Raw genomic sequence first — 17,881 nt, forward strand, 5'->3', positions numbered from 1 at the left:
CAAACATAGTAAAATCTATTAAATATAGGTATTTAATGAAGCTTATTTTATTTTACTTCACTTTATCCACTTACTAATATGACATTATAACTTCCTATGTATATATTGTATATTTCTTTCTTAGACCTGTTTTTGTATTTCTTAAGTTAAGCTACGATTGTGAAGTAACTATCATGAAAGTAATATAATTAAGTAGCGCATGTACTTCTAATCTAATTATTTTCATTTGAATACTATTTGGATGAATATAAAGTAAATGCAGCTTCGTTAAATAGCAATATTTTACTAGAGTAGAAAGCAAAAGTTCTCAAGAATGTTTGGATAAACAGTCACAGATAAAGAGACCCCCGAATTTTTGGTAGAAGAATAATGCATAATCTATTCATGATAATATATGTATATATACATATTCATCATTTAACCTTCGATCGAATGCGTCGAATACGTTCGAAATAGTTAAGGATATCGCGGGTAGACTGCGAAATCTTGAGGGAGGTGGGTCGACAGGTCGCCGATAAATTCCTTCTTTGATAGGATTCGAGTATAAAAGACTGGTCGAAGAGGCAGACAGCATCGCATCGCATCATTGAATAATACAATGAGGTGCTTAATTGTCCTGTTGGCTCTGGTGGCCTTAGGGGCCTGTGGAAATGTCAAACAACAACATGCTGGTAAGTTACTATTTGAAATCACTATCCTGAAATTTGTAATTTTAAAACTTTTGGTAATAGTATCATGGGAATAATTCTGGACCACTGGTTTACTCAAAATCATCTTCCGCTTCTCTTTCTTCTGAAAGTATAATTGATTCTATAGTAACATTTTATAATTGACACTTTGATTCTAATTAAACTGTTTGATTTGTTTTATTATATTTCTATAATGGTAACATATTCAGTTAAAGGCATATGTGTAATATAACAAATTCCACAACATTTAATTCCTCTTTCATACCAAAGAAATACTTTCACTTATTTCAGCTGACCAGAATCTCCTTAGCAAACAGCAGGACATCATCCAACTCCTGCAGAAGATCTCACAGCCAATCCCGAACCAAGAACTTCAGAACCTTGGTGAAACTTATGAAATTGAGAGCAATGCTCACCAGTACAATAACCCAATCATAGTAATGTACTATGCGGGTGCTGTGAAAGCTGGTTTAGTTCAACCTCAGGGTACAGTGTTCACTAATTCAATCAGCCAGCTTAGGAAAGAAGTTTCCCTACTCTACAGGATTCTATTGGGTGCCAAGGACTACCAGACTTTTCTTAAGACTGCTGCATGGGCCCGTGTTCATGTTAATGAAGGACAATTTGTTAAGGTATGTAGAAGCTACAAGAAGAGAAGATATTTTATATTGCCACTAATCTTGCACATGTATTCCATTAAATCATTTTCTTGTTCATCCAATAGGCCTTAGTTGGTGCTGTACTGACTCGCTCAGACACCCAAGGAGTCATCCTGCCACCTGTTTATGAAATCTTGCCCCAGTATCACTTGGATGCTAGAATCATCCAAGAAGCCCAAAACATTGCCATTCAAAAAGTCCAGGAAGGAGGAATTCAGAATATTCTCATCCCTGTTAACTACTCTGCACTCTTGTCTCAAGATGAACATCAACTGTCTTACTTCACTCAAGATGTTGGTCTTGCAGCATACTACTCCTATATCAACCTTGCTGGATACATTTTGGGAGAAGTAAATAATTTAAAAATTATAATTGAATATCTTCCTACATATTTAAAGAAGCACTATAAAGTTAATATAATCAATATCTGTCTTGAAACAGCAGGACCAACAACAACAGCAACAACAGCAACAACAGCCTCTGACTCAACAACAGTATCAACAACAGATTGTAGGGAAATACTTACAACAAGGAGGACAACAGGATCAACAAAGCACCATTGCTCATGGAGCTCAATATCTGTATCTTCATCAACAACTTTTGGCTCACTACGAACTTAACCGTCTTTCGAACGGGCTTGGTCCAATCTCTGAAATTAACTACGAAAATGTACAAGCTCCTTACCAACCACATCTTCGCGTTCTCAATGGACTTGAATTTGCTGGTCGTCCAGAGAATCTTCAACTCCAACCTCAAAAGAATAAACTCATCCAAAGTGTTATTACTCTGGAACAAAGACTGATGGATGCCATTGACTCTGGCAATGTTATTACCCCACAAGGCGCCTTCCTTTCTTTGTACCAACCACAGGGTATGAACATTCTTGGTGACTTGATTGAAGGAACTGGTAGAAGCGTCAACCCAAGGTACTATGGAAGCCTCCAGGCTGTTGCTCGCAAACTCCTTGGAAATGCTCCTGAAGCTCAGAACATTTGGGACTACACACCGTCGGCTCTTGAACTTGGACAAACTGCTGTTCACGATCCAGCCTTCTACCAACTGTTCAAAAAGGTCATGAACCTTTACCAACAATATCAACAGTCTTTGCCTGCCTACCAGTACAACGATCTTGTCCTTCCTGGCGTTACCATCCAGAACGTTGATGTTAGCCAGCTGGTCACTCTTTTCAGCGACTATTACATCGACCTCAACGGCGTTACTGGACAATCTAACCAACAACAACAACAACAACAACAACAACAACAACAGCAGCAACAACAAGATCAACAACAGGAACAACAGCAAAACGTTAAAGCTTATCTCAAAAGATTAGACCATCAACCCTACCAATACAAAGTCATGGTTCACAGTGAACAAAATGTACCAAGCGCAGTTGTTCGTGTCTTCCTTGGACCCAAATACGACTACCAAGGCAAACCAATTAGTATCTCTCAGAGTCGACATCTCTTTGTTCAACTTGACCAATTCATCCAAAACCGTAAGTTTCAATATTTCTTCTAACTATGAATTATTTATTTATGATCAATTTATTTTCAATATTTAATATATTTCGTGTTTAGTTCACTCTGGTCAGAACATCATCATTAGGAACTCCCAGCAAGCTCCTGGACAGAGCCCTGACTGGCCATCTACTTCTGAAATTCAACAAGGTGTTAATGCTGCTATCCGATCTCAGGAACCATTCTTTATTACCGAGGTTTGTAAATCGTCTCTATATCGACTTTTCTGAAAAAAAATGTTTTAATGAAATTGTAATTAATCATAATTAATCGTATTTTTATAGCCACACCAAATCTTCAGTTTCCCTGCTAGGTTGTCTCTTCCCAAAGGTCAACAACAAGGTTTCCCTCTTCAGTTTCTCGTTGTAATCTCTTCTCCAAACCCACTTAATATGCCGTACGGACCAGTAATCCCCGAACAAAATTTGTCCTACCAAGCCCAACAATACCAAATCGTGAATGCCAACCAATACCAACAATTGAAACAACAAGGACAACTTTGGCAAATGGGCGGTGGAGTTCAACAAAACGTTGAGGTTCTTCCTGAGAATTTGGCCAATGCTCAGCAACAAATAGATGGTGGTCTATCAATAATAATAAAAACTCGGCGATCATTATATAATGTTACTAACCATATATGTAATTTCTTTTTTACAGCTGTCAGGAATCACTATGCTAATGTCTACACCAGATACCACGGACAGTATCCCAATGCTCAAATCCAGAACCCTGTTGGCCAAGGACAAGACATGACATACAGTATCCAAGGAGTTGGAGTTGTTAACGCTGCTGGTGTTGGTGGTTCACAATCCTTAGGATTACACGGACATATCGCCGTTCAAAGCCAACAACAAATAGAACAACAAGCTCAACAGATCCAACAACAAATACAAGCAGCAACAGCAGCAGCTCAACAAGGACAACAGGGACAACATCAGGGCCAGGGTGCTCAAATGATTTGGAATGCACAACAACAACAACAACAACAGCAGCAATTGCATCACGGACAACATATTAACAGCTGGTCTCCATCTCACATTGCCCAATCTGTCGTCCAATCTGCACAACAAGGATTGCAAGCACTATCTGGTCTGGCCGGTGCGCAAGGTCTCCAGGGTACACAAGGTGCTCAAGGTGTTCAAGGTGTTCAAGGTGTCAAAAGTGTCTCTGGCGTCAAAGCTGTTTCTGGCGTCAAAAACGTAGCTGGTGTCCAAGGTGTAGCTGGCGTCCAAGGTGTAGCTGGCGTCCAAGGTGTAGCTGGTGTTCAAGGTGTAGCTGGTGTCCAAGGTGTAGCTGGTGTCCAAGGTGTTCAAGGAGTCCAAAGTGCAGCTGGTGTTCAAGGTGTAGCTGGCGTCCAAGGTGTTCAAGGAGTCCAGGGTACACAACAAGGCGGAATTCAAGGCGGAGTACAAGGCCTGTCTGCTGTTCTGCAAGGAGGAGTGTCATCACAAAGTTGGGGAATCGGACAAGGTTTACAAGGAGTAAATGTTCCATATGGCATGCAAGGAGCCCAAGGTATGGGAGGAGTTCAATCTTGGCCAAACTCTCAAGTCCAAGGTGGAATCTCAGGAAGTGGCATCGTCGCCAGCGGACAACAACACGCTGGTGGCTTCCAAGGAATCTACGCACAAGCACAAACTGTTCAGGACCCATCTGTCAGCGAATACTACCAGAACAAACCAATCTCTGAAATCATTGGTGGTGCCATCTCCCTTGATGGCAAACCTCTCGGCTTCCCTCTGGAAAGACCGTTGGCTCCTGGTGCTCTCAGCGTTTCCAACATCTTCGTGCAAGACGTTCTCGTCTTCCACCAAGGTCAACCCACCAACGACATCACTCAGCCATAAATGTTCCTACGGCGAAGTGCGCCTTGTTAGAAGTCGTGTGAAGATGGTTTATACGACGGACTTATCACGCACGAGATGTTATTAATGTTAATAATTAAAGAAAAGATTTATTGATGTATCAATTATAATGAATAAATTGCCGTGAAGAGCAAATGTTTATTATAAAATCTGGTCTTCTGCATGTACACCTTATTTGCATCTTTCAAATACAACAACTTACTCTTTCGAATTACAGATTTAAGTGGAGTAGGATTTTTAATAATTAACAAATGAAAAATGTATATCACCGTTTTATTAAACAAGTTTCAAGATACTCTAGTGCCAACAAAAATATTAAAATAATATTTTTAATGTATTGTCTTCGATGTCGCTCTGCCAATTGTTTCAAACCATGATTATTCCCCAGTCATCATCTCCATGAATTCTAAAAATATAATAATCACGTAGAATCTAATTACTCAAGGCAATGATAATTTAATTTGAGAATTTTGCAATGAAAATGAAGAAAAGAACCAAGTACATACCATCGAAATCAACTGTTCCCGATCCATCAGTATCAATTTCAGCAATTATACCATCTAAATCCGCGCTAGTGAGTTTGTCATCCAGAGCAGCAAGAATTTCCTTTAACGTAGCCGTTGTGATGTATCCATTTCCTTCGCGATCGTACAAACGGAAGGCCTCTTTCAATTCTTCCTGCATCGCCTCGGCATCTTCTTCTTCTAAGAATCGACCAGCAATTCTGCAGAAGCCATCAAAGTTCACCTTACCAGTCCCTTCTGGATCGTTCTCCGCGATGATAGCGTTCAAATCTGCATCGTCGAATAGTTGACCCATTGTGTTCAATATCGTTGAAATCTTCAGCGTGTCGATGAAGCCGCTTTTCGTCGTATCGAACATTTGGAACGCTTTTCGCATCACAGCCGTTTTTTGCTCATCTTCCTCCTGTAAAGCAACAATTCAATTTGCATCACGTTTTTTCATAAAAAAGATCGTATGTATAATCAATCTCCAGCAAATCTTTTCTTTTTATTTAATATTAATCTTCGGCAACTATTCCTTCTCACGATTATTTACTGTGTACATGCAAATTTCGTTTTTTTATTCACTTTTATAAAAAAAAAAATCACTAATAAGGCAATCATTTTTATGCGAAGACGAATAAACGTCGATTCGAACACAAAGTGAGAGACTCGACGACGACGAAGGCAAACGTTTACGCGGCTCTTACCATGGTGACGGATATCTCGCACGGCGGACGACGGATACCTGAAGTGCCGCGGCTTTTCCGTCCCGGTATAAAGACATCCACAGCGTCTGGTAAACCAGCTAGAAAACTGGTGGGCGCAAAAATAGAGCGACGCGACGAAAAATGAAATATGTTATAAGTGGGTCCTCCGTGATGTCGGAAGGCCGACGCTAAATCACACAAGATTGCAATTCGAATTGCATGATCACCTGTACACATTGATCACATATCTTAAATTATATCATCGGAACGCGGTGGTCTTTGGTGTATTACTGGATCGTGGATTATTTTCATTCGTTACAACAACAATCGCGGTTTCCTCCGGTATATTTAAAGATTCGAATAACATAGACATTACGTTTCGAATTTCCGATTAAGAAGAAAATGTAGAAGGAAATATAAAAGATGAGAAAACCGGTATCATGTAAATATCACGTTCATTCATGAAACGCTAGAAAGTGTAAAAAGATTGGATATTATTTATCTTAACAAATATATTAACATTCCGCAGTTTACCGAGTAAAGATTTCATTATCGCGGATACAATCCAATGTCATCAAACGAGCATTGATTATGCAAATCTTCTCCCCACGAGTATCTATCTTCGAGCAAGTAATTCCTATGCGATAAAAAAGTACATCTACATGCAATTTTCAGACACGTCGCTGTTCTTAGATTCGGCTGCCCACGCATTGCAAACCATTACAACACCACCTTCCACCTGGTTTGCTCTAACAACAAAAATATAACGAGCCTTTGGACTCTTTCAAGACGATTCATCAACGATTCTCATGCATTTTCCAGATTCGAGAAAATAGGTCAGTGGTCATTTTCTGCAAATGCGAATAGGATACGGCTGTTCCGTGGATATTATTCTACTTGACTCCATAAACATTCCAAAACTGTCTGTACTAACTCTGTTTAGTCGTATCAACATACCGATAATGATATAAACAATGACAAAGCATTGTTTACCTCAAATTCTATTAATATTCAAGCTGTCCAGTTATAATATTTTCTTCGTATAGTTCATAAGGCAAATTATTCTTACCTCGCTGCGGTTTTTGGAACTTTTATATTCTAATCTTGGTCTTGTTTCAAAAAGTAAAAAGTTCCTTACTAACTTTTAAGAAAGATGTCAGTCTAGAATTGAAACAATCGATTATATAATTTATCAATGATCCTACAGCTGAATATTTTTATCATAAGTAAGAACATTTTTAAAGAATATGAGAACAAATAACGTAACAAGACGAAGGCTATCTTGTTTTCTGATCTCTAATTAGCGAAATAAAATAAATCTGATTCATATCGTATCATTAACTTATAAATAAACTGAGAAATGTTTATGCAAATCTGTATTCTTGTACACATGGATAAAGAATTGAACAATGCTTTGGAGATCGGAAAGGAATCGATGCTCAAATGAGAAATCGCTATTCTCAAAAGATAAGTTTACAGCTATAAATAATATGTACCAGGTGATTAATCAGACACGAAAGACGTGTGTATACAAGATTTTCGCTTTGGATGTCAGTGGAATGTAAAATGTTTGTACCGAACCAATTTTCATTCAGTCGATGCTCGTTTGAAAATGCCGTGGGCGCATATGAAGATCGGCCAACAGATACGTTATACGTAAATTTGTCTCATTAGAAATATTTTCGGTTGCCAGCGCATCATCATCATTACCATCATCGTCGTGGTTGTCGTGGTCACCACCGTAGGTGATGTTACCACGCGTAGCTCTCATCAATGCTCACCGAGGAGTGACAACGGCGTTTCGAGCGTGCAAAAGCAATTACGTTTCGGTGCCAAGTTCTGAAAATCATCGTCCCCTTGGCACGAGGCCGTTCCTCGGAAGCCGACTTGTTAAAGAGGCATGCGGATACTGCCCTCGGTGATCCAGCATCGTCTTGAAATTAATTCTTAGAAAAATCAATTCTCCTAATAATAACATCTCTTCCATTTTTATCTCATTGGCACATACAGATCGAGCTTCGCTTGAAATTATTATGTAAAATCTTCCATATAGTATGTGTAGCGTTGGATCATTATTGCAAGTCGCTTGCAAACTTCAGCTGAGGATAACTTCTATCGCTATTCAGTTTCAGAAGACACGTTACGATAAGTAATGATTAGGAGAGCAACGAAGATAACAGATTATTTCGTGTCGCTGATATGAAAAAAGTCATTAAGGACCAACGTTGCGTTAACGCAATATCACATTATCTGCAATCTTTCTTGCAGTTTAGTCAATCTATACGTCGAATTCTGTTTTTTGACATTATAATTGCATAATTACGAAAGAAATTTCCAAGGATTTACTTTTTAGGTCTATTCCCTCTGTCTATCAGATTGCACATATATTTTTTAAATTTGAAAAGGTTGAAATATTTATAGCGCTATGATAAACTATGTTTCTTTAAATTTTTGTGTGTCTCTAATTTGAGTAATGGTCTTACATAAGATATCCATTATTGCTCTAATACAATTTCTTATAATAGTGTTCGCGGATTATAAAATGCACTGTTTTTAACAAGCAAAAGAGAAATATTCTTAGATCCTATGAAGTAGCGAAATTCATTTGAAAATGGATTCTTGATTGTAAAAGTTAAATAATAACCGAGTTTATATAACAAAGTTCTCTGGTATGTGGCATAATTCTGTTCTGATTCTTAAATGTACGACGTGGGTGGTAAAGCATCGTTAATAGTAGACTGTATTTCAATCCGAAAGCCATGAATTTAGCAATAAGCATTTAATACATGGACATGATAACTTAGCTTAAACTGTATCGATACAAATTAGCGAAACATGTCGAATGTATCAAACGGTTGTGTGTGAAACATGTTATCCGTTCTAGATGATTCGTATCGATGGGATTCTTCTTGCTATTTTGTAGTTCGTCATCTGGTTGGCCTCCTGCCATACTTCCTAATATAGTGCCGCCGCAACGGTCCTTCCTTGACAGTTTTTTGCTCGCTATTATGAAATTTAAGCTAATTCTCGTTTTCACACGATACTCTAGAAAAGAATTTTTATGGAAATATTTTCTATTCCAATGCATTTATGATCATATACATAAATTCTACACGTTATAGTCTATGTGCATGCAACACATATATGAATAGTATAATTAAAGTTAATACGTATATTTAATTATTTCGTAACATGAAACTTATTAAAAGAAAATTTATTTTAATTTATTCCTATTCCATAAGTAGAATCATCCTCTCCATACGTTTAGAGATGAGATTTGAAGAACTTAAATATTCAAATCAATTTGATGATTCAATAACATTGATTAAAAAATTGATAAATCCATTAACAAATGAACATAAATATCGAATGAAGAAATTTAAAAATTAATGCCTATATTCAGAAGAAAAACTTGATCAATTATTATATTTTGAAATAAGATTTATGGAACATCGTGTAACTTTTTGTAGACAGTTTATTAGAAAAAAGTGTGTAAAAAGATCAATTTATGTATTAATAATACTGTTTGAATATGTACTCAATCAAGATTTGAATGAATTTGCTATAACGATTTGAAAAAAAATGGGTCATTTGGAAGGAAATGGGTCGGTGGAAATAATTTCCTTTAGCGCTTAGAGTTCCCTAGAATCGTCGGTAAGAAAGTTTTTTTTAAAAAGAATACATATTTTCTGTCGGTAAATACGAAATTCGAAATTGCGAAGGTTTGGAAATATCGCATGCAGCGACGTTAAGCTACATATGACTACATTAAGCTGAGATTGCGCTTCTATAGACAGGGAAGAATGGTGATTCGTGAAAGTGAACCGTAAGGTCTTGATGGATCGTATTGTGGAACGCTTGTATTAGAGGGGGCACGGCTCACTGTCCGGCCACGATATATACATGTATGTATATATGTATATTATATATATCTATATACATATATATCTATGTCAGCAAGGTAGTGTGTTCGCGGATCGTGTATGCAGAAGTGCTTAAATATTAATTACGTTACGGATGTTTTTACTGAAGTGACGCGCGTGTAATAGACGGATAGACTATCGAAATGCCACGGATGTACAGGCATAGCGCGAATGGAAATCCGTGCTAAATACGGATCGCGCAATTTGCAAATAAGCAGTGCCGATGGACGCGGCCATGTTTTCTGGTAGCAGAAATCTTACCCATTAATAATTCGTTAATCGTCGACCACGAAGTGGAGTGTACAGAATGCCGAAATGCGATGTAAAGACAAGGTATCTACCAGCTACGTTTGCCTGGACAGCCCTATTAAGCACCACGACACTCTTCTTCTGTTTTCCGTAAGTTCCGCACACATGTCTACCTTCTCGTGAGTGGCCGCAGTGTTTGCGCTCCTGTTTTCGTTCTTAAGAATATACCAATTTTTTGTTAAGACGTGTGTTCACTATGTATTACTTGGATCTTCTAGCTGTCAATATTACGTGTTTCGATGGGGGACATGGGTACCTGCTCTTCAAGGAGTCATTACCTTTTTTGTTTTGGCAAATTTTACACTAGCAACATTTATGGATCCAGGTGTTATTCCAAAAGGTATGTTTATATGTGAAGTGCAAGTTTTACAAATACAATTTACAAAAATATAGTTCCTGAAGTAGCATGATTTTCTTTTAAAGCACCTCCTGACGAGGATAGAGAAGATGATTTCCATGCTCCATTATATAAAAATGTAGAAATCAATGGCATTACAGTTCGTATGAAATGGTGTGTTACATGCAAATTTTACAGACCTCCACGTTGTTCACATTGCAGCGTGTGCAATCATTGTATCGAGGTATACACTCAATGTAATTTGAATGATTCTATTGTATGAAAGTCTAATTTTCTTTTTATATTTTCAGACATTCGATCATCACTGCCCATGGGTAAATAATTGTATTGGTAGGAGGAATTACAGGTTCTTTTTTTTCTTTCTCCTGTCACTTAGTTTTCATATGCTCAGTATATTTGGACTTTGCCTATATTTTGTATTGGAACGTAAGCAACAGTTGGGTGAAGTGGATACTATTGTGGCGTATCCTTTTTTCCTAAATTAATAATTGCAATCTTATGAGATGCTGCAATTAGTTTTAAGTGATACATCTCTTTGCTGAAACATGACTGTATTTTATAATCCTTAAATTTAAAATAGACTTGTACTTATGGGAGTGGTTATACTTCTGTTCATTCCAATCTTTGGACTGACTGGCTTTCACGTAGTACTTGTTTCCAGAGGACGTACGACAAATGAACAGGTAACGGGTAAATTTAATGGAGGCTACAATCCTTTTTCTCATGGTTGCTTACACAATTGCTGTTATACGCAATTTGGACCACAATACCCCAGGTAATGTACTAGTTAATTTTTTATTCAAAATGTTATATGGAATAAATAAGTAATTACGAATTTATAACATTTCAGTTTGATTAAGCCTGAAAAGTATTCAGGAAAACGGTGCGGAGTTTCTACATCTGAGATATCGACTATAGGCAGTGAGAACCAGGTAAAAACCTACATGGATAGCAGCAATGGTGTTAGAAATGCCAGTTCAAATGCTTACAATAAGGTAAGAGCTAGTGCAACTTTGCTTGATACTTCTGATACTACATACAAGAAGATTTTACAAATGTAAATAGCTCTTCCTTTCTAGCATGCAACTTTAACGCTTTTTTGATGTTTAACACACCAGTTGTATGTAGTTTTATTATAGATATGTAATTCACTCCGCTTTAGGACGTTTCAGGTTCATGCTAATCTATTCTTTCCCGCGCTTCAGAGCTTCAATAAAATGTATATCGCTGCTCGCAAATGTAGTGCATGTCAACACATTTAAGAAAATCTTGCACGATTTTTCAAGTTTTACAAATTTTTGTTCGTTAATTCCAAGTTTTCTCCTTTAGTGTACAATTTCCAGTGACGATTCTTCCTCTACATAATATTTTATTTTCAACGTTGGAAAAAGATGCGGCAGTTATTTTCTGTTCAGTTCCCTATTCCTTACTCATCCTGGTTGAACGCCAATATCCCTAAGAAATGTGCATTATTCATGTACAAAAGCGTGCTATAATAATTTGGTAATGAACATAAATTTTTTATTGCAATAAAGATAGCATCAAGTTGGATTATTATTTCCAGTTGTCTCCTGGACGAGATGGGTCGGATACAGACATGGAACCTACCGCATCGCAATCTGCGGATTGCGAACCCACACCTCCAGTACAAAGACATGGTTCCAAAAGCAATTTCTTCCTGCCACCTGTGGAGAATAGCGAATCTCCCAGGCACCCTCCACCATCGCAACATCGCCATCCAATGCACCACACTAGAGGCAGCCCTCACCCAAGGCCAAGGTAAAATAAAAAATGACAGCAAATGATACATCGTTTGCTAATTGTTTTTCTAATATACATAAGGTACGTTGTCAATACCTATAGGGGAATGAACGGTTCTCGGAGCCATACGCCTGATCCTTTATCGCCAGAAGCAAGTGGTTCACCAGCCACAGCTTCTCAAAGAGGCCAAGGTCAAGGGGGCGCTAGTCCAACAACGCAACGGATTAAAGCTATTGGAGTACCAACTCCACTTGCAATTTCCAGTCCTATTCGCAGGTATACTATGCTTGTCTGTCACTTTTGAAACGAAAATAGAACAATTACAAATTCAAATTAAATATAGTTCGAAAGAAAGAAAAATATGTGCAAGTGTATATTGTATGATACCATCTTGCGTGATATAAAAATTATTAAATATTTGTTCTATTCCGTGGATATATATATATATAAAGTACTTTTGGAATATTTAACTTTTAGATGTATATTTTTCTTTTTTTTTTTTTTTTTCTTAATTGTACGTCGCGGCGTTTTCACATTGCACAAAAATTTACCTCGTTGTAGAGAGCAAAAGGGAAGCGCCACATTTAGTAATAGTTTACATTGCATTTCTTGAGCACGCTACCAATACAAATTGAACAGTCTCCTTTTTCAATGTCCTGTTTGCTACCTCTCAACATGATGTGAAGCCTGTTTACTTAAGATTCCCCATCCCTCACTATGAACACCTCACTCTTGCTCTTATTCTTTCTTCCTTTATTCTCTCATCAGTATTCTCACCTTCTGAATGACGAAGGAACGTGACGAAAAAAAATGTTGCGCGATGTAGATCACAATAATATCGTAGAGAATTAGTTTCTCTGCATGTACATATTACAAGATATATGGTATATAGATAAGTTTGTGTCCCACTGCAGGGGGTGGTAACTGCAAGGAGCTGCTTTCTACCATCACGTTGCAACCTACTGCAGGTAAACACGAACTTCATCCTACGAGGACATATCGTAGTTTAAAGTTATGCTTTCTTGCGTATATTCCATACATATATCTATCTATCTATATATACATATATACATACATATATATGTAGATATTACTATTATACATATTAATATATATGTATATATATTTTTAAGAAAAATGCATACTTTAGTCTAGATACAAAAGGTGCCTATCAAGTCTGTCCACCTCAGATATCTTCATTATTTCAAGTAATAAGTGAAAATATTATTTGCAAATGTGTATGGTTGCAAGAAAGATATAACAATACAGATTATGACAATAATTATTTTCCACGGGGAGATATAATAAAAATTTGACGATCGATTTTTTAAACGGGGTATTCAACCTTTTGTCGTAAATTTCGATGAAATACTGACTTTTGAGTATAATAATTTTGTTTATTCTATTATTTTCATTATGAAACACGTTCAGTATATGTATTTGGAATATAAACGGTAGCTAATAAATATCATTCACAGTTAAATTTTCAACTTCTTAGTATTAACATAGTCTCTCATTATGACATTTGCATTCGAAGAACAAGTAAACATGTTTTCTATTTATGTGTACACGGAATCCATTATTTTATCAAATTTGATCATACAAAATTGGACATTCATTTAGGAAAAAAGGAATATTTTTTGCAACCATGCAACTTTTTTGAATAACATTTTCATTTGTTATGTGAATAATAAAGACATTTAAGATGGACATATTTGTCGGAATATCCAGTATTATACACATATTTATACACATATCAGCCGACAAACACGCAAGTAAATGTCCACATACATATGTATATCCTAGGTTCGCTGCGTTTTTACTTTTTCTTGGATAGATGCTAATTTTTATAACAGGAATGATGCGCTGTTCTCTCTCTCCTGTATGTCTCGCCAGAGCCGTATTTGTATGGCTACAATGCTCAGCACTCGCATATTCATCTTGGTTCACTGTATTATTGTGCATTTGTCGAGTATTCAATTACCAAGTGCGGTATTGAAAAGCACGGAGATCAAAATATTGTATCTCTGTTACAGATCAAATCCAGGTACGCCGACGCAGGTTCGTCGGCCAGATTTTATAGGAGTTAACGACGCACCGACTTATTACGATGTACAGCAAGGAAATAATACCGGTATTGGTGCTGCTAGTGGTGCCGTCGTAACCGGTTATAGCCCGCAGCGACGGTTCTTGTCAGAAAGTGAACTCGTTCGTCAAGGTACTGATCATTCATATTCAAGAACTAACAATACTGTCGACAATATCCGAGAATTAGCGGGTTCACCTCAACGTGGTGTCTATATGTGGAAAGATAATTCTCCTGGCAGCTATCCTGCTCCAACCGGTACGGCAAATGCAACGACACATCAGTCACCCTCGCAAAGACCTCCACCACCGTACGATTATTACCGTTCCAATCCAACGAGTCCTACTCAACAATTGTACGTGAATACTCCTAGAGCGGCGTACCATCCTGCGATGAGGGGTGGAGTACCGGTCTTCCCACCGCATCAGTCGCCACAGGTGAAACGAAAAGCCACAATGGCGACACCAACTACTCCGACATCAGGCGATACTCGACGCAGACCAATGTCTTTTGTTAGAGCTTTGGAAATGACGGATTCTATGGAAATGGTGTCAGCGCCTAATGAGAACAGATCACAACGGCCCACAACGCCGACACCGGATCGTGCTAGTGTTTACGATATGAACTATGAGATATCCGTATAGCCCACCTTTACGGTCTCCGCACCATCTTGCGGCTGGACGGAGATTGTACAAGAATTGCCGTCATTACGCGTCTCCTATTCCAAAGAGGAAAGAACATATGCCGCTTACGAGATATCCGTCTGAATCTTCGTGTCGAAGCAGCTAAATAATTTACATCAAATGATATTATTTCGGTCGGGATATTATAAAGTTCTTCCGGCCCAAATGTCGATTGACATTTACAGTACTCCACATCCACCGCCAACATACTTGGAACAATGTAGAGCAAGGCCAATTATTTTCCCGAGGGAACAAGGACGTCAAACGCTGTCATCGTTCATCTATGTTATTAGTGATACCCGCAGTGTACAATGCGTATTATGAACGATGGTATGTTAAAATATATTCAGTGGAATAATAATAGTCGATAGACAAGAATCTTCGGGAAAAATCGGTATCGGTGTTTAATGATTTCCATTGTGATTTACTAACAACGGAAAATGCATTAGATTCTTTGTTTCGCGTTGAACTCGGAAGAACGTCAAATCGATAAAAAAAAAAGGTGTTCATCGCCGAGTCTACGGTTAATATAAGACTGTCTGTCTCGTTATTAGCAAAAATTTTTGATTTAGTCATTTTTTAAAGGGTGTTCATTCAATTCGATATGTACACGAAATAAAACGTGTTCATTTATCCGAGGGAGAAAGAAGCGTTCGGACCGATTGACGATCGAAGTAATCGAGTCACGAAAGCGTCAACGAAAGTAATTCCGAACGCTTAGTGATAATCACTAAGCAAGAACAGCTGCTGACGAATTTTCCCTCGTTTAGCAGCGTACACAATTCTATTTTTTAGTACTCAGCATAAAGTCAGTTTAGATTTTGATACCGTGACGTCGTGACTCAATTTCTCGAAATGCAGCATCGATTAATTTTCCTTTTTCTTTTCCTTATCGATCAAAATACACAATTAGACGAGTAACAAAGAAAATAGGGATTATCGTTGCTCACCATTTTTTAGGGTCGGTTTTGACTCATGGTCGTGTTCTTTTTTCGTTGTGTAACAATACAAACGAAAGTAGAGCAACACTGTAAACAGGATGAAAATCGAACCTGCTACTATAGTCTCCTATCTTCATTGATGCAAGAAGAGTTCGTGTCCAGTTAAAAAAAAGTTACTTAATCGATTTAAGTCATTATCCGGATAGAATAACAAATTCTGTGTAAAATAATCGTGTAAAATGAAATGTGTAGCAAATTTTTAATATACATATTTAACAATATTTATACGTAAATAATAAAAAAATATAAGACTTTATAATGATTTCATTTGTTTGTTATAAATGATGATTTTATCGATGTGACCACTAATATGATCAATTAATTTTTACGAAATAAAACAAAAGAAGAATGGTTAGAAAGATATACGAAAGAGAACTGTATGAATGCCAAGAGGAAACGGATGGATGGACGAATGGATGTATAACAGGAGAATATTTAGAATATTTAGGCGAGAAAGCAAGTGACAGACCAGTATGTTTTAAACGTTTACAATGGTGGATGATTACTTGATAACAGAAGAAAGAAAAGAAAAACAGAAAAAAATTAAACATAAATAACGGACTTTGTTAACACTGGGAATACAATTTTGTAATATATATATTGCATAAATTTATTGATATATCTACAGCTACTGTTAAGTTTGTAATATACCCTGCTTAAAAAAAAATTGCATGGCGATTTCTGTATTATGTATTTGTATGCGAGACCAATATTATCAATTATGCAAGCTTAAGGAATAATTGCGAACCGTGTATGCGTAAGGTAATCGTGAAATATTGCGTGCCCAGTTACCTTGCGACAAATTGGTAATCGAATTATTATTGTTAAATAGCACATATCGTTCTGCTAAAGGGCTTATCAAACATCGAATATTTTCAGGCTAAAGAAACATTTCCTCGATGAATATCCGATATCTTTGATAAAAAAGAAAGGAACAATGGACACACAAAAATGATTAGGAATATTTCTTCCATTGCTGGCGCTACTGATAAAACGCGTTGCTCGTTTCCTATTTATTTTCTGATTATATATATTTTTCTTTTTCTTTACAATGAGCTGTGCCAAAACAAAGGAAACATACGATTTTCCATATTTCACTCCAATTATGTAGTTTTCACATAATGAGCACTTAAAAAAGAAATAAATAAAAGTAAACAAATGACTGGTACAACGTTAAAACGGATTGCTTTAGAGGATTATGCGTAAGGTGTGACGAATGTTTAGTGTTTATAATTCGGTGTACTTGTACATAAATATTGCTCGTTATTATCACTTAAATGTACATACATATACATTTCGGTACTTACGTATCGCTGCAGCAATCTACAAAAATAAAATTCATGAAACACAAGCTGATTGTACTCTAATTGTGCTAGAATATCTTTGATTTGATTATTTATTGCATTTATTATTATATTTTGTAGGTATTAATTACGGGGGCTCATTCTTACAATTGGGTCAAATCAGACTTTAAAAAAGGGCAGAAATTAAATCAAAATTAGGTGGTTTCGAATGATCGTATCACGTGGTACATGAACTCAATTAAAAAAGGTAGAGATGACCTTGAAATCTATGTAGTGCCTCCATTTCCGGAGTAGGTGTAGGTATCACGTGATACATTATTGGAGCTACTTAATTTTGCCTAATAAAATCATCGTCTATCTTGTACTGTTTTAACTACAGCTTGAGTAACTATGAGTTACAAGGAATACTCTTTATAAGGAACGAATTTGAAAAGCGCGGCTTATTATAAGAGTGTCCATAAAGACGATTATAAGTAGCCTTATCAGTTTATGAATGTTGATCGAAATTTA

The 17,881-nt window shown here is 36.9% G+C and overlaps 3 protein-coding genes across 6 annotated transcripts; 2 read left to right on the forward strand and 1 right to left on the reverse strand.

Annotated features, from left to right (window-relative positions):
* The first annotated feature begins 258 nt into the window (after positions 1–258).
* On the forward strand, positions 259–4,869 carry LOC126864332 (allergen Cr-PI-like). The gene is made up of 7 exons (XM_050615613.1): positions 259–671; positions 981–1,321; positions 1,414–1,698; positions 1,790–2,846; positions 2,929–3,065; positions 3,153–3,447; positions 3,526–4,869. Exons 1-7 carry the CDS (start codon positions 599–601, stop codon positions 4,713–4,715), a joined length of 3,378 nt encoding a protein of 1,125 aa, XP_050471570.1. The 5' UTR covers positions 259–598; the 3' UTR covers positions 4,716–4,869.
* Positions 4,870–4,989: 120 nt separating this feature from the next.
* Positions 4,990–10,279, reverse strand: LOC126864320 (troponin C). Of its 2 annotated transcripts, none has more exons than XM_050615589.1 (3): positions 10,131–10,279; positions 5,240–5,660; positions 4,990–5,139 (listed from the first exon to the last, which is right to left on the reverse strand). In XM_050615589.1, the coding sequence occupies exons 2-3, from the start codon at positions 5,631–5,633 to the stop codon at positions 5,111–5,113; spliced, it is 423 nt and encodes a 140-aa protein (XP_050471546.1). In that variant the 5' UTR covers positions 5,634–5,660; positions 10,131–10,279; the 3' UTR covers positions 4,990–5,110. The 2 variants fall into 2 exon arrangements, with proteins under 2 accessions (XP_050471546.1, XP_050471545.1); XM_050615588.1 differs by lacking the exon at positions 10,131–10,279 and adding an exon at positions 5,947–6,198.
* On the forward strand, positions 10,120–17,418 carry LOC126864280 (palmitoyltransferase ZDHHC8). Of its 3 annotated transcripts, XM_050615475.1 has the most exons (10): positions 10,120–10,268; positions 10,397–10,518; positions 10,602–10,759; positions 10,827–10,999; positions 11,117–11,311; positions 11,387–11,531; positions 12,101–12,315; positions 12,379–12,573; positions 14,334–14,515; positions 14,609–17,418. In XM_050615475.1, the coding sequence occupies exons 1-10, from the start codon at positions 10,177–10,179 to the stop codon at positions 15,025–15,027; spliced, it is 1,896 nt and encodes a 631-aa protein (XP_050471432.1). In that variant the 5' UTR covers positions 10,120–10,176; the 3' UTR covers positions 15,028–17,418. The 3 variants fall into 3 exon arrangements, with proteins under 3 accessions (XP_050471432.1, XP_050471430.1, XP_050471431.1); XM_050615473.1 differs by having other exon boundaries at positions 14,334–17,418; XM_050615474.1 differs by having other exon boundaries at positions 12,400–12,573; positions 14,334–17,418.
* Positions 17,419–17,881: the final 463 nt, after the last annotated feature.

Source organism: Bombus huntii, chromosome 3 (genome assembly GCF_024542735.1).
Source record: "Bombus huntii isolate Logan2020A chromosome 3, iyBomHunt1.1, whole genome shotgun sequence".
In the NCBI taxonomy this organism is placed as follows: domain Eukaryota; kingdom Metazoa; phylum Arthropoda; class Insecta; order Hymenoptera; family Apidae; genus Bombus; species Bombus huntii.